The sequence below is a fragment of the Procambarus clarkii genome, chromosome 5 (genome assembly GCF_040958095.1).
Source record: "Procambarus clarkii isolate CNS0578487 chromosome 5, FALCON_Pclarkii_2.0, whole genome shotgun sequence".
NCBI classification, from domain to species: Eukaryota; Metazoa; Arthropoda; class Malacostraca; order Decapoda; family Cambaridae; genus Procambarus; species Procambarus clarkii.
This window is the reverse complement of record NC_091154.1, coordinates 39,124,487-39,137,844: the sequence shown is the minus strand read 5'-3', so window position 1 is coordinate 39,137,844 and position 13,358 is coordinate 39,124,487. Positions and strand designations below refer to the sequence as shown.

At 40.5% G+C, this 13,358-nt stretch overlaps 1 protein-coding gene across 10 annotated transcripts in view; it reads right to left on the bottom strand.

The window, feature by feature from the left end:
- LOC123763563 (zinc finger MYM-type protein 4) overlaps positions 1-13,358 on the bottom strand; it is a 54,653-nt gene that overhangs the window by 30,922 nt on the left and 10,373 nt on the right. For all 10 annotated transcript variants that reach the window (XM_045750741.2, XM_045750760.2, XM_045750770.2 and 7 more), the window contains 5 exons: positions 12,599-12,797; positions 8,922-9,076; positions 6,317-6,423; positions 4,873-5,129; positions 3,126-3,232 (listed from right to left, as the gene is read on the bottom strand). In XM_045750741.2, the coding sequence (XP_045606697.2) occupies positions 3,126-3,232; positions 4,873-5,129; positions 6,317-6,423; positions 8,922-9,076; positions 12,599-12,797 (825 nt within the window). The remainder of the gene's footprint in view (positions 1-3,125; positions 3,233-4,872; positions 5,130-6,316; positions 6,424-8,921; positions 9,077-12,598; positions 12,798-13,358) is intronic.

Below are 13,358 nucleotides of genomic sequence, written 5' to 3'. Positions count from 1 at the left end.
AAGATGTCCATTGTTGTTCCGGCAACCGTGGAGATGTTGTTCCGGAAACGGTCGGGTTTCCATATTTTGTTGTAAACTCTCCGCTTAAATTCACTAATTTATTTATGATATTAAGTATTCTAAATTCATATTCCAAGAATATAATGGAAACTTCTCTTAAAAGCTGCAACCTTTCCAACATTAATGAATTGTTTCCTAATTTCTTTACTTTGTTAACCATCAATGAAAATGTCAACATTCCTTTATGAAAACAATATTTTGTAATAAAATAAATGTTTAGCATAAGATAATTTCTTTTAAATATTGTATTGTACTGAATGAAAAACATCAGAACTAAAGAGAGAGCTGGCCAAATGGCTCACCCCAAGGATCTAGTGTTTCACATCAAAAGATGACACGACACTATGTGTGTTATTAGTGATATACTGCACTGCATGTTAATTACAAACGTATGCTGCAAGGCTACAGTGAAAATGCATTTCATATGATTTTTGTTTTTAGCTACCAGTAGTTACAATATACTGGTTGCATATCAATATCAGCTTTTGTGTAGGGTGTTAATAATAAAATTTCATGTTGAAAAACATTAAAAGTAAAATTTATTTGCAGATGCTCCCACTTATAAGGGCTTTATCAAATTGATGTTTGAATAAACCCTAACCAGATGTAATGTTAAGCTACAAATAGTCTTCTCTCATTTTGTGGTTTCTCAACATCACTGTTGAACACTTTGGGCACTCTACAAAACTGTACATTCACAGGTATGAAGTTTCATAAAAAATTATCTTCTGTACAGTGGAATCCTCCTTGAAGGAAACAGTTTATTACAGACCCCCTCCGCTGCAAGGGAACAGTACTGCCATAACATGACCTCGGAATTCTCTATCCACACTTATGGCTTTTCCTTAATCTTGAAAAAATATAATTTCATATCTCTTCTGAAATCTATTAAGGCAAGCACTGTTAGCCTTCAACTCATAAATGACCAAGTTACCAGCAAACTTGCCAGTAGTTCCCACATGTTCTGACCCACACACCTGCAAAACTACATTTACACAGCTGTATCCAATTCCATATGATCAGTATCCTTAAGAATTTTTTTTACCCAAATTAATAACCATCAATATCCTTTTGGTTTCTTGAACCTGAAACAGTACCTATACCAATGCCATATCTTTTGCTACAGTAGACCCACATTTGAGTAAGACAACAAATTCCATCATTTAATCAAGTTATTACAGGAGGAAAAAAAAGAGCACATGAGCAGGTGAACATTGAAGGAGTGTCCATAACCACTCACATGTTTAGAACTGGCAGCGTGAAGCTAATGGGACAATGGGCAAACCTGCCTGATATAAGAGAATGCATTATCAGTAGCCAGACATTAAATAATATCTATCATGTGACAAGCCTGTATGGAGCCATTAACACCAGAGAAAGGATACTGATGTTACGTCAGAATCAAACTCACACTCGGTCAAGGTGCAAGACAACAAACCCCGCTCGAGTCACAAACTGAACGCAACACACACATGCATCTATTAACTACAGGAGGTCCTTGATTTGAACTTGGGTTACATTCCTATAAAATTCAGTTCAATAACAAATTACAAATCAAACAAAGTAATTTAAGAAAAACTTTTTTTTTAAGAGACCTCAAAAGTCCACTTTTCCCCAGTCATTACTAAATAGCTACTTTAACATTAATATTCCCTACATTTTTCTGCACATCATGAAGTCCACAATACTTTCAAAGTACAATGATGAAGCAGCATTATCAAAATAGTGCATAAAACCCAAGAATGTGGGTTGTATTGTATCCAACCAAATTTTTTAGAACATCGTACATACACATGGATTAGCGCAGATTATGCATGTTAATCCCCACAAATCCAGTGTACCTTCAAATTTCACTCATGCATTATGAATCTTATTATAAATGGGCTTATCTGTGTACCACTGAATCATTCTCCAAAACCATGCAAATTGAAGGCCACCTATTCTCACTTCTTGAACAGAATTCACATTGGCCAATAAATCTTGAGCACAACCTGGAAAAGGGTTGTGCCTGAAATTGACCCAATCCTTAGAAGAGCAACTTGAGCACTTCAGAAAAGATAAATCTGGTGATAAACCAGGCTTCACTAATAGTGACAGGGATGACAACCCTGAAACAAGAGCCTAAGCAAAGCAAGTCAGTGAGGAACACTTAAGGCTTATGACATAATAGCATATAGTACTTAACACTGAACCAAGTCTGATGGTAAGTCAAGCTACTTATGTCACTGGAATATTTCAATTCCTAGCAAGAGTGACAAAAGATGACGATGGCATCAGGCAAGACATTGAGGGTGGCTGGCTGGTCAGGACTTTGGGTAATTTACACAGTTTACTTCAGTTGCCAGGATGATCTTTGATTCCAAACAGTTCCCTCACCTCTGAGAGAGCCAGACTGATCCTGGTTCCTTGTTCAGTGCCATAAGCTGCAGGGAGCTACTGAGGGGCAATTTATAAAATCATATTTCTTCCATACACTATTAACAACAGTCTCAATACATGGTCTGAGAAGATGTGGGTTTTCCAGGAGGAATTCTATTTGGCAGCTCGGTTCAGCAATCTAGTATTTATTGCCTTTGCATTACATACTATTTCTTCTGTTATTTTATTTATTTATAATGAAGTAACTTGAATGTGCTGATGCTGTTGAAACATTTACTCAACACGCAACTAAGTGGCACCTGCTTGGTACATCACTCTCAATTTATAATTACCTATGTCTTTTGTTCAATTCCAACACTATATGCTTCCTCCTCTCGTTTTGGTCAAATGTCAAAGCCTTTGGTGATCATAACCCCCAGTTATAAGCTCATATTTAAATGGATGTTTTATATTTGGGTTTTCCTTTCCTAATGCTATCACATCCACTTAAATACACACTTTTCATCACTTGCCATCCAGTTATTCAACAGGACCAAGCTATTACTGCTAGTCTCCTCAATCTTACCCATTATTATCAACTTTTGCACTTCACATCTTTTCCACTCAATATATTCCACTTGTTTAGTTATGTATTTATATGAAATTAGAATGAATAATCTATTAAAGGAAAGAATGAAAGCACTTACATTGATACTGTCTAGAGAAATATCATTGACTGCTTTCTTCTTCGTTTGTAAAACTGAGTCTGAGCCCTGCGGTAAGTTGTTGCTTGGTTGATTTGTAGCTTTTGTTCCTGAATGAAGCAATGATAAACACAAATTAAATATCAATTAAATATATGTAATAATAAACAAATGCAATTTTTATTATGCACCTCGCCTACCAATTTGATTTAAATACAAACAAGATTAAGGATTGCAAAAAACCAGCGTTGAATGTATTGAAACGCTATTTTCTGGGCGAGTCCTGGAGGCTTCCCGGAGCTATCCAGGCTGATATGCTAATTTCAGACTTTGGCATCTGTCATGTGCATGGAGTCCTGTGGGCCTACCGGGAACCACGAGCCAGAACCGGGTCCCTTCACAGAGGCACGAGGCGAAATGACCTATAGAAACTCCCATGTGGTTGGAAGCATTCTATGTCTGCCATCGACCGGGATAGGCACCCAGAAAGGTAGGCGTCCTAAAACAAACCCCCTATTGGGGGGTTAGGCACCCAGAAAGGTAGGCGTTTTAGGATGCCTACCTTTCTGGGTGTCTAACCTGGTCGATGGCAGACATAGAATGCTTCTAACCATACGGGGGTTTCTATAGGCCATTTCGCCTCGTGCCTCTGTGAAGGGACCAGGTTCTGGCTCGTGGTCCCCGATAGGCCCACAGAACTCCATGCACATGACTGATGCCAAAGTCTAACATTAGCACATCAGCCTGGATAGCTCCGGGGAGCCGAAGGGGCTCCCCTCAGAAAATGTGGTATATATATATTGCCATTATTAACTTGTTTTTCCACTTTTATAGAGAAGCATCAGCCTGGAGAAATTATGGCAACCACAGTATATACAGAAAGTAAACAAGCAATTTAAAACATTACACACTTCTACTCAACATATTTTACATGATTCACACTAGTGAAACCTCAATTCTGTGAATCTCCAGTTGGAACACGCCCTTTTCATGCCAGATTTACTCACTGGATTCGATGAACAAGAGTTCGCTGAAGCAAGGAGGGGGGATGTGATTTGCATAAGATGCTGGAACCAAGTTCACAGATGGAGGCAATATTACAAGAAATAGTTCGGGCCTTGGGAAAGCCACTGAGAATATTTAAAACCAAATTATTATTCTTTTATACAGTATTTCCAGTATTTCCACATAACTTTAGAGGTGTTCAGTAAAATACGGGTCCTCTTTCCTTTGAAAATGAGATTTTGAGGCATGGACATGAGAAATTTGTTAGATGTGGTTAAATACCTTGGTTAAATATTTGTATAGATAGGTTCTCTTCTTTGTTACCCTTTATATGGCAGGTTGAAATTATAATTTCACTCAGTGAAATCAGCTAATAGCGCATGGGAAATATTAGGTATGAATGGTAACTCTCTGAATAAGGCCCCAATCACGTTTTGAACGAATTTGGAATAGCATTTTTGTTAGGCATTTTGGATTTTTGGGGGGAAGGGGGGGAAGGCACTGCTTGCATTATAGTAAAAGTATATTACTGTATTAAGTTATAGTCTATTAAAATGTCCGGTGCTTACAGTTCACCTTTACAGTGACTAAATTCAATTTTCATGATTTTTCTTGGCAAATGCAACTCTTTACTTTACGTAAATCGTCAGATGTAAATTGATAAACGATGCTTAGTAATACAGTAACATACTGTCATTCCACTTAAATTTATCATTAATTGGGAATGTATTATCTCAAAACTTACTAATAGATGATATTGAATTAGTAGACTGAGATGAGTCTGATGTCTGTATTCCATTTACTTGGAATCCATAGGTGTTTTTGTACTTGGTAGCACAGGCATAACGGCAGAAGCTCCGTAGTGTGTTGTCTGACATGACCATATGGTACTGAGCTTTAGCCATAGTATTGCACATGTTGCAAGAAGCAACAGGTGCTTCAGTACTATTTGATCCGGTAGTGCTGCTTGTTGAAACATCATTGCTATCACCACTTTTCTTCCTGAAAAATCTAATATATTTGAGCTCAAAACAACTCGTAAAATATGCAGAAGCTCTTGCAACTAGATAGGTTTTAAAAGCACATGGAAGATCAAAATAGGTATCCTCCGGCCAACACATCTCGGGAGCGAGCGACCTTTCTGGACTTGCAGCCTTATTTTCAAATACTCAAAAGACCTGTGACTTCCTGCCACACTTGCTTGACTGAAAAAAAATTGCCTAATCAGAATACACACCACTTGCTAATTTTCAATGACTCGGATGCACTAGTAGTCAGAATTTAGGTTCTGCGACCCACCGACTGGGAACCCCTAGAAAAAATTATTACAGGAGCGGCAACAATTACAGGATGCTGTACTACAGTACAGACGTACAATCAGTTCAGGGAGTGTCATGAACACAAGTTGATGTAAAAATAAAAAGATGATAGAATTTTGGTAAAATTTGTGTTGATGGCAATGAATGTACTGATATTGTTTTGTCAGTGGCAATGGTGAGGACAGACAATGGTGGAGGTTGTGGTGGGGTAATAGTGGCTAGGGGGAAGGGAAGATGAACATTCAGGATGCCATTTCACTATAATGAAATTCAGTCGTGTAACTAATCAGAAAGCTGAAAGTATATATTGCATGGTTATTTATATAACACTACATAACAATTTTCAAGTTAATCAATGCGTTAGAAACGGAGGTCTGTATGAGATGATGACAAATGAACCTGCAATTATGATGAAATGCAAGGGATTAAGTCTCCATAATTTCTTCCAGAATTATGAGAGAGTTTAACTACTAATTTGAGAAACATTTGAATTAAAGAGCTTAACTGTTGGATTACTGAATGATATACAGAAGGCTATGTTTACGCACACACATTTAAAACTTTACTTTAATAACATTGAATTTATGTTAATTATATGAAATCCTGCAACAATTTTTTATTTTTTTTTAAGTAACTGGAGCTCATTTTGACCCTTTTAACTAGCCATGTGATTCTGCCCTCATGCGCAATACAACAAGGTGAAGCTCTGCATCTGAAAGATTTTCTTTACTGAAAATGTTTTATTACAAACACGGCTAACTTTTAGTCAATGCAATGTACAGGAGCAGCAGAAATCAATCGGAAGGTACTAAAGATCATAATTATGGGATGACTACTTAAGACAAATTTAAATTAAAACAGAATACTTACCCTAAATTATCATCTTTAGAGTTAAGGCAATTTATTGAACAGTAGAAATAATCTCTAAAATCTTCATCTACTTGTTGATGAATCATGTCGAAGTTGTATTTCTTCACCTGAAAAGCAAAGAATTCAACCATAAATAGTTGTGTGCAGGCCCATATATATACATATGTAAGACTAGAGAAATATTACCATTAATTTGTATTTTATTTTTTCCCACAAATACAGCAGTATTGAACAACTATACAGCAATTCGCTGTACTCCTAACATTCAGTGCTGATGAATGTGTTATTCAGTTCATTCAATGTTAACTAGGAGCAAGTACAACAGAGTACAGTACTAAAAATACTGTATTAAAATATAGAATCATCAGTTCAATTTAGAAAATAAATAGGCAAATACAGCAGATTCACAAATCTATGCCCATAATAAGCTACCAATCAACATCACAGAATCATAGTCACTGGAAAGATTCAAGTGTGTGTGATGTATAGATGGAGGAGGATTGGTTACATTTAACCCTTAAGCTGTTCTGGGCTTCAGGGAAAAATAATAATGAAAAAATCATAGGTGGCATATTTTGACCGCAATAGGGCGAGGAAGTCTGCCAAAAAAAAAGGCGTCAACAGACTAAGAGCTGGAGGCGGTCAGCTCTGTCTGAGCTGACAGGCGGGAGTTGCCACAAAGATATTACCTAATTATTTCAATGTCTCCGATTGATTTTTTCCAAGTTTTTTGCAGAAATATTATTCAATAGTGTGTAGTGTGATGTATTTATATAACAAAATATGTGAATCATAGCTATACTCAAAAGTATTGTGATCATATAAGTGATTCAATTATTATGTTCATAAATCAATAAACAAATAGTTTTGCTATTATTACACTATATATACACATTATATATAAGTGTCTACATGTTTTGTTCACCATTACTGTTCAACTAAGCTGATAACTAAGCTGATATAGTGCCCAAAGAACCAGCGTTGAATGTAATGAAACGCCATTTTCTGGGCGAGTCCCAGAGGCTCCCCGGAGCTATTCAAGCTGAATGGTTATGTATAACTTTCTGGCATCAGTCAATGCATGGAGTTCTTGCCTACCAGGGACCACAAGCCAGAACCTGGCCCCCTCTAGACAGGCACGGGGAGCAATGGTCTATAGACCCCCTCCTTTATTAATGGGGGGGTCTATAGACCAGGGACTCGGGGGTCACATCCATCGGACCACGTAGCCCCCGTGGGGTTTCCCAGGGCCCTTAGCCTTGGATACACGCTAAGGGAAGCCCAGGCAAGGTACTGAGAACCAGCGCCCAATCTACCAACAAAACTTCTATAGCTAAACCCCCGGGACGTGTACACACACGGGGGCCAAGGCGAGGTGGACCACCAAAACAAGGTAGATGAATACAATAACCCCAAGAAAAGAGAAGGGGGACACAACGTACCCAGGTGGAACAGAGCCGGCCGCTGTTATTGGTGAAAACTAGATGTGCAGTACCCTGTGCCCCTGCCAGTGATGAAAACTACCCCCCTACCCTGAGACAAACAAGGGCAAGAAAAAACCCCAGCTGACCCCAAGGGCAGCCAAATACCGAGCAGTAAACAGCACAGCGGAGGTAGATCCCGAGGTGACTTGTGGAAGGTGGCCCTAAGCCCCAAGGGCAGTACTTACAGGGTACCTAGGGAAGGAAACCCTAGGCGCATGTAGAACGAGTACCATATGTATGTATGCATGTATGTATCTACATTTGTTCACCATAGCGAACCACTAAGCTGGTATAATAAGTGCAGACAGTAACAGGTGGCCAGAGATTCGGCAGACGGCACTACAGCCCTCCCTACCCTCAACATTACTCCTCCCACAGCACAGCACAAATTATCACAACAATCCTGCTATTATCAGAATCCTGGTAATTTTTATCAGTCAGGGTTCTTCTGTAATACTATCACTAAATAATACCAGTTACATATATTTTTGGCATTTTTTAGCAATGCTGTGGTCACTAGCTCAACAGCAGTGTTGTGAGCTCATGCTGTGTGCACCAGCCTTGGTGGCTCACTCAGTACTGAGGCTTTCACACCCGGGAATGTTGCCCACGATTTAAAAAAAAAAAAAAATGGCGTCTGCTTACAAGAGCCCTGAGGAAGCTGATGTGAACCCCGTGTAGCTGTGGGCCATTTAAAATCTTGCGCGGTACTCCAAAATGTCATATGAAGGGGGTACACACTTTCACATCAGTTACTCAACACGTCATATGAAGTGTTGCGCAGTTTAAGAGTTAATAGTATCTGCCTCATACAGTATAGGCCAATAGACCTTTTGCAATTAAATTTTTTGCTAAAGTTCTGAATAGGCAAGTAGTAAGGCTCCCCATGAACAGTTACTAGTAGGTACTGACAGATAAGTGGTCCTGCATGCATACACATGCACTAGAAAGTTTCAAGCATTGGATAGATGGATACCTATATAAGTAAGATATAGGCAAACAGCTTTCTGCCGATTCATATGTTTCTAACAGCCAGTGACAGCTCCCAGCAGACAATAACTGGTAGGCACTTACAGTTAAGCATTCAAGGAGAAAATAAATACAAAATACAAAATTCTCACCTTACAAGTATCACAAACAACAATTTTCCGAGCAGAGAGGATAAAAACATTAACACAGGAATCTGAGCAGAAGACTCTTAGTTGATGCCCTCCATGGTAGAGATAATTACCAACATCCTCTGCATTCAACACTCGGAAGCATAAGCAACATGCAACTGAAAGAAAAATTTATGTTAAAATACAAACTGCAAAAAGTTATTTTCTTTAGCAAGAAATAGCTTCAGGAATGTACTAAAGTACTAACCTTTCATTCTAAGTTTTACAACTGCAGTGCAGTACTGTAGTCTCTTAACCATATACCATTAGAATGCATTTCTTTTCTAAAATTACAAAACAAGCAATAAGTTTGACAATAACAAAGAAAATTATAAAGAAAAACATAAATGAAGGTAAACTTGCGGCAGAAGATTTCAAGAAGAGACAAAGAACTTGTATTCTGTATCGTATTTTTATATACTTCATGGCAGGCATGTCAAACATGCAGCCCGTGTTTGATATAACAGGCATATCAAACGTGCCTCCTCTGTGCACAGGGAGACACGGCCTCCCCGTGATTGCAAAGGACAAACATATCCTTTGCAAGCACACCTGCAGCCGTGCAAAGTGCTGAAAAACACTGCCAATAAATACTGAGTGTGTTTAGCTTTGCTAAATTCGACAGTCACCTGAATTTGCTGTCAAAGAAATTTCAGGAAAGATTTCGTATTTCTCCTCTTTTGAACACCACTTTGCATTATTCTCAGCACCATTCACCTATGATGTTTTCAAGGCAGAAGAAAGCCTGTAGATAGAACTATTAGAAATGCAGTCGGATTCTACACTCAGAGCAAAGTACAGTGGCACCTCGACTTACGATTGCCCCTACTTACGATAATTTCGAGTTATGATGTAAATTTGATTGAAAAATGCGACTCGACATCCGATGGTGTCGTCAACTTCCTATATTTGTTGGTACACGTTTGGGTCGACCGAGCGCGTGGTTCTCGGTCACGCGGTCCGACCTGCCTCAGTTCACTACAGCTGCCCGCTCAGTGACAATCGCGCCTATAAGAAATTCCGCGTTTGTGGTGATTTTTTGCATTTTGAACATTAAGTTAACACTTTCACACTCTTCGAACGACCCTGGCATCCACAATTTTTCTCGTGTCCGAGTCGTGGACGCGAGCGGCGTCCATCATATTAAAATATTTGTCAAAAATTTTAATTTTATCAGATCAATCTGGGAGTGGTTTTAAAATAAGTGCCTTTAGATTGCACACAATTTGATACTAAATTAAAGATGTAACATGAAAATTGATGTCAGAACATTGATAAGATTATAAATACTTTTCTGTGGAGAGCCCCCTTTGGCTCCCCGGAGCTATACCGGGCTGATGTGTACTGTATATATATTAGACCGTGGCAACAGTCAATTGGAGGAGTTCTAGGCCTACCGGGAACCAGAGCCAGAACCTGGCCCCTTCAAGAGAGGCACGACGAGCAATGGCCTCCGTGTAATTGGAAGCAGTCTTTGTCTGCCACCTACCAGGTCAGGTACCCAGAAAGGTAGGAATTCCAAAACAAACTACTGCTGATCAAATAATTTGCAAACCGAAAGCCAAACAAGTAACAGAAGTCTTCAATCAAAACCAAGGAAACAAGTATGATGTCACCACACACGCCACGCATCCGTCTGCGCAACCCCTCTCGACGGAGGGGTCCCAGGCCTCCACGCCGGCAACTCTCCTTAGTTCAGAGGCCGAGTATCAAAAAAGCGAAAAAAAACGCCAACTGGAGGGAGGGAGGGATGCCGGGAAGCCTTTGGGTCTCACCCAGAAAATGGCGTTTCATTACATTCAACGCTGGTTTTCTGTAGAGCCCCCCCTGCGGCTCCCCAGAGTTACCTAACCAAAGATAAAGAAAAAAAAGGGATTTACCCGGGAAGGGGTCGTCACTCGCTCCTCAACTTGAAGTCGAGACAACTGGCTGCAACCTGCGACCCAAGGCTACACACGCCTGAGAAGGGCCAGGAACATTTACGAGATATCGTGCGGCCAGGACCCTGTTCTACCTCCAAAAGCCCCATGCCTGAATGTCAGCCCAGGACATATTTCCAAAAACAGCAGCCAGAGCCGCAAACTTACGAACGTCGTGGGTACGGGGATAGACCGCAGGCTGGCTGGACCGAATTATCCTGCGGACAACCTGGGAGACCCGCGTCGCGGAACAGGGAAGAAGGGAAACTGGGACCACCCAAAGCGCATCTCCTGCCTTGGAGGCAGTGGCGCGTAGATAACGGCAAAGAGCCGCAACCGAACACAAAACATGATGCACCCCCGGCCGAACCAACCAAGCATCAACAACCCAAGGATCCCTTTGGAAAGTAGCAGACTCCTCCTTCGCCAGAAAAGAAGAAGGCTGCAAACGAACAAAACAACCACCAGGACCAAAAGACCAGAAACCCTTGCGCTGGAGGAGAGCATGAAGCTCCCCGACCTGACCCCCAAGAGGCCAATGCCAACAAGAAAAGAGCCTTAGAAAAAGTCCTGAACTGAGCGGGCCACCACAAACCGAGGAGAAGAGAGAAAAAGAGAGCACCTGGTCCAACCACCAGGACGGCTCAGGCGGCGCATGAGCAGGCCAGAGGTACCTCGACTAGCCCAGCCGAAAGGCATTGACCACAACGGCCTCGCAGTCTGGGAATGGTGCCACATAAACTGGAAGATGCCTCGACCACGCCGATGTGAAGAGGTCCACCTCTGGGCGCCCATTCGTCCGGCAGAGCCAACTGAATGAGTTGACATCGACCATCCATTCCGTGGAAAGGGAAATGAACCAAGACAGGTCGTCCGCCAGGACGCTTGACACCCCCGGAACATGAACCACCAGGAGAGCTAACCCCCGAGAATTCATCAGACGAGTCACCTGAAGCGACCAGTCTCAACGAGCCAAGGATTGCATTGAACCTCTGCGATTCAGGCAATGAACCACTGGGGAGCAGTCCAAGTGGAGCCAGATCATTGCCCTTCGAACGACACGAATCCTCTGAAGCGAATGACATGCATCCGCAAACTCCCGTGCCTTGCTGTGAGTGCGACAGAAGGACGGACCCCACTTACCCTGGCCGGCCTGATGAGCACTTGTCACTAAACCCCAGCCGAGAGACGAGGCATCCATGAACACCTCGAGCGAGGGCTCGGGGAGGCGCCACAGCACAGAACCTCGAAAAACCCGCAGAGGAAGCCACTGTTTTAAAGACACCTGGAGCTATGGCCTGTTTCCTTTACTTTTTTTCACCTGGCCAATGGATCCCCATCGCATAAAATAAGGGAAATGGCTAATGTTAAAATGACAATATAACTACGATAGACTCAAGATGTAAAAATGTTGAAAGACTTCTAAGTGGAAATTAGATGGAAACAAAGAGGAGGAAAAAGTACAGTAAGAGTAAAGTACTGTATGTAGGTTATGACTAATCAGATAAATGTATGTTGTAGTTTAAAGACTCCATATATATAAATCTGCATAGTACAGTAGTTACAACTGTAAAGAAAAATATCATGGAAAGTATAAATTCATGCAAGAGTGAATAACTGTAACTACTTTTAATTATATAATAGGCAAAACTTTTTAAAAAACCCTATCTGTAAAAAGAAAAATTAATCCCCCCCTTTTTTTTGTACAAATGAATGACTTACCTGCTTTCACCCTGTTAACATATTTGTAAACATTGAGACAAGGATCAGAGCAAAGTTGATTGGGTTCTTGACTTGATATAAATTCATATCGATTTAATCCAGTTGCTTGACAGACAGTACATGGATGTCGTTCACTATAATTTTGTTGACCGATGTCTCTCCTCTGCGCACGTTTCAGACACTTCATACTGCAATACTCCTGAGCAGAAAAGTACTGAATAAACATATGATTCACAAGATTATTCAGTTTTGTAAATAAGAACCTCACACTTTAAAATCAAATTGTTTTATTTTATTACCTCTATATAGAAGCATCCCCCACATATTTATTTTGATGTTTGTGTGTACTGTAATGACACTTCATTGTCCTGCCACAATCAAGCTTTTCATCACATGTTGTCTAGATTATGTCTTAAGTATACCCTCTATTGTTTATTTTAGTGGTTACATGTCATGCATGTCTGCAGGTGCTGGTGGTGATTTGAGGGGCGTATTCATTCTAATGGGGTTTGGGATGTCTGGCTTTTAGCCAATAGGTTAATGCACACAATCAAAGATGATTCAAATCTCAAAATTCTGACTAATCAGGAGAGCACAGAAGAGCTCAGCTAATGAAAATTCACCCGCTTTAACCACTGTGCTGCGCCAAACTAGAAAACTCAGTCGGTAGGAAACTGCACCAACTGAGTCATGGTAATATATCAAAAGGTCTGAAATATCAAAAGGTCTTTACCTTTTGATATTTCGTACCCATTCAAGA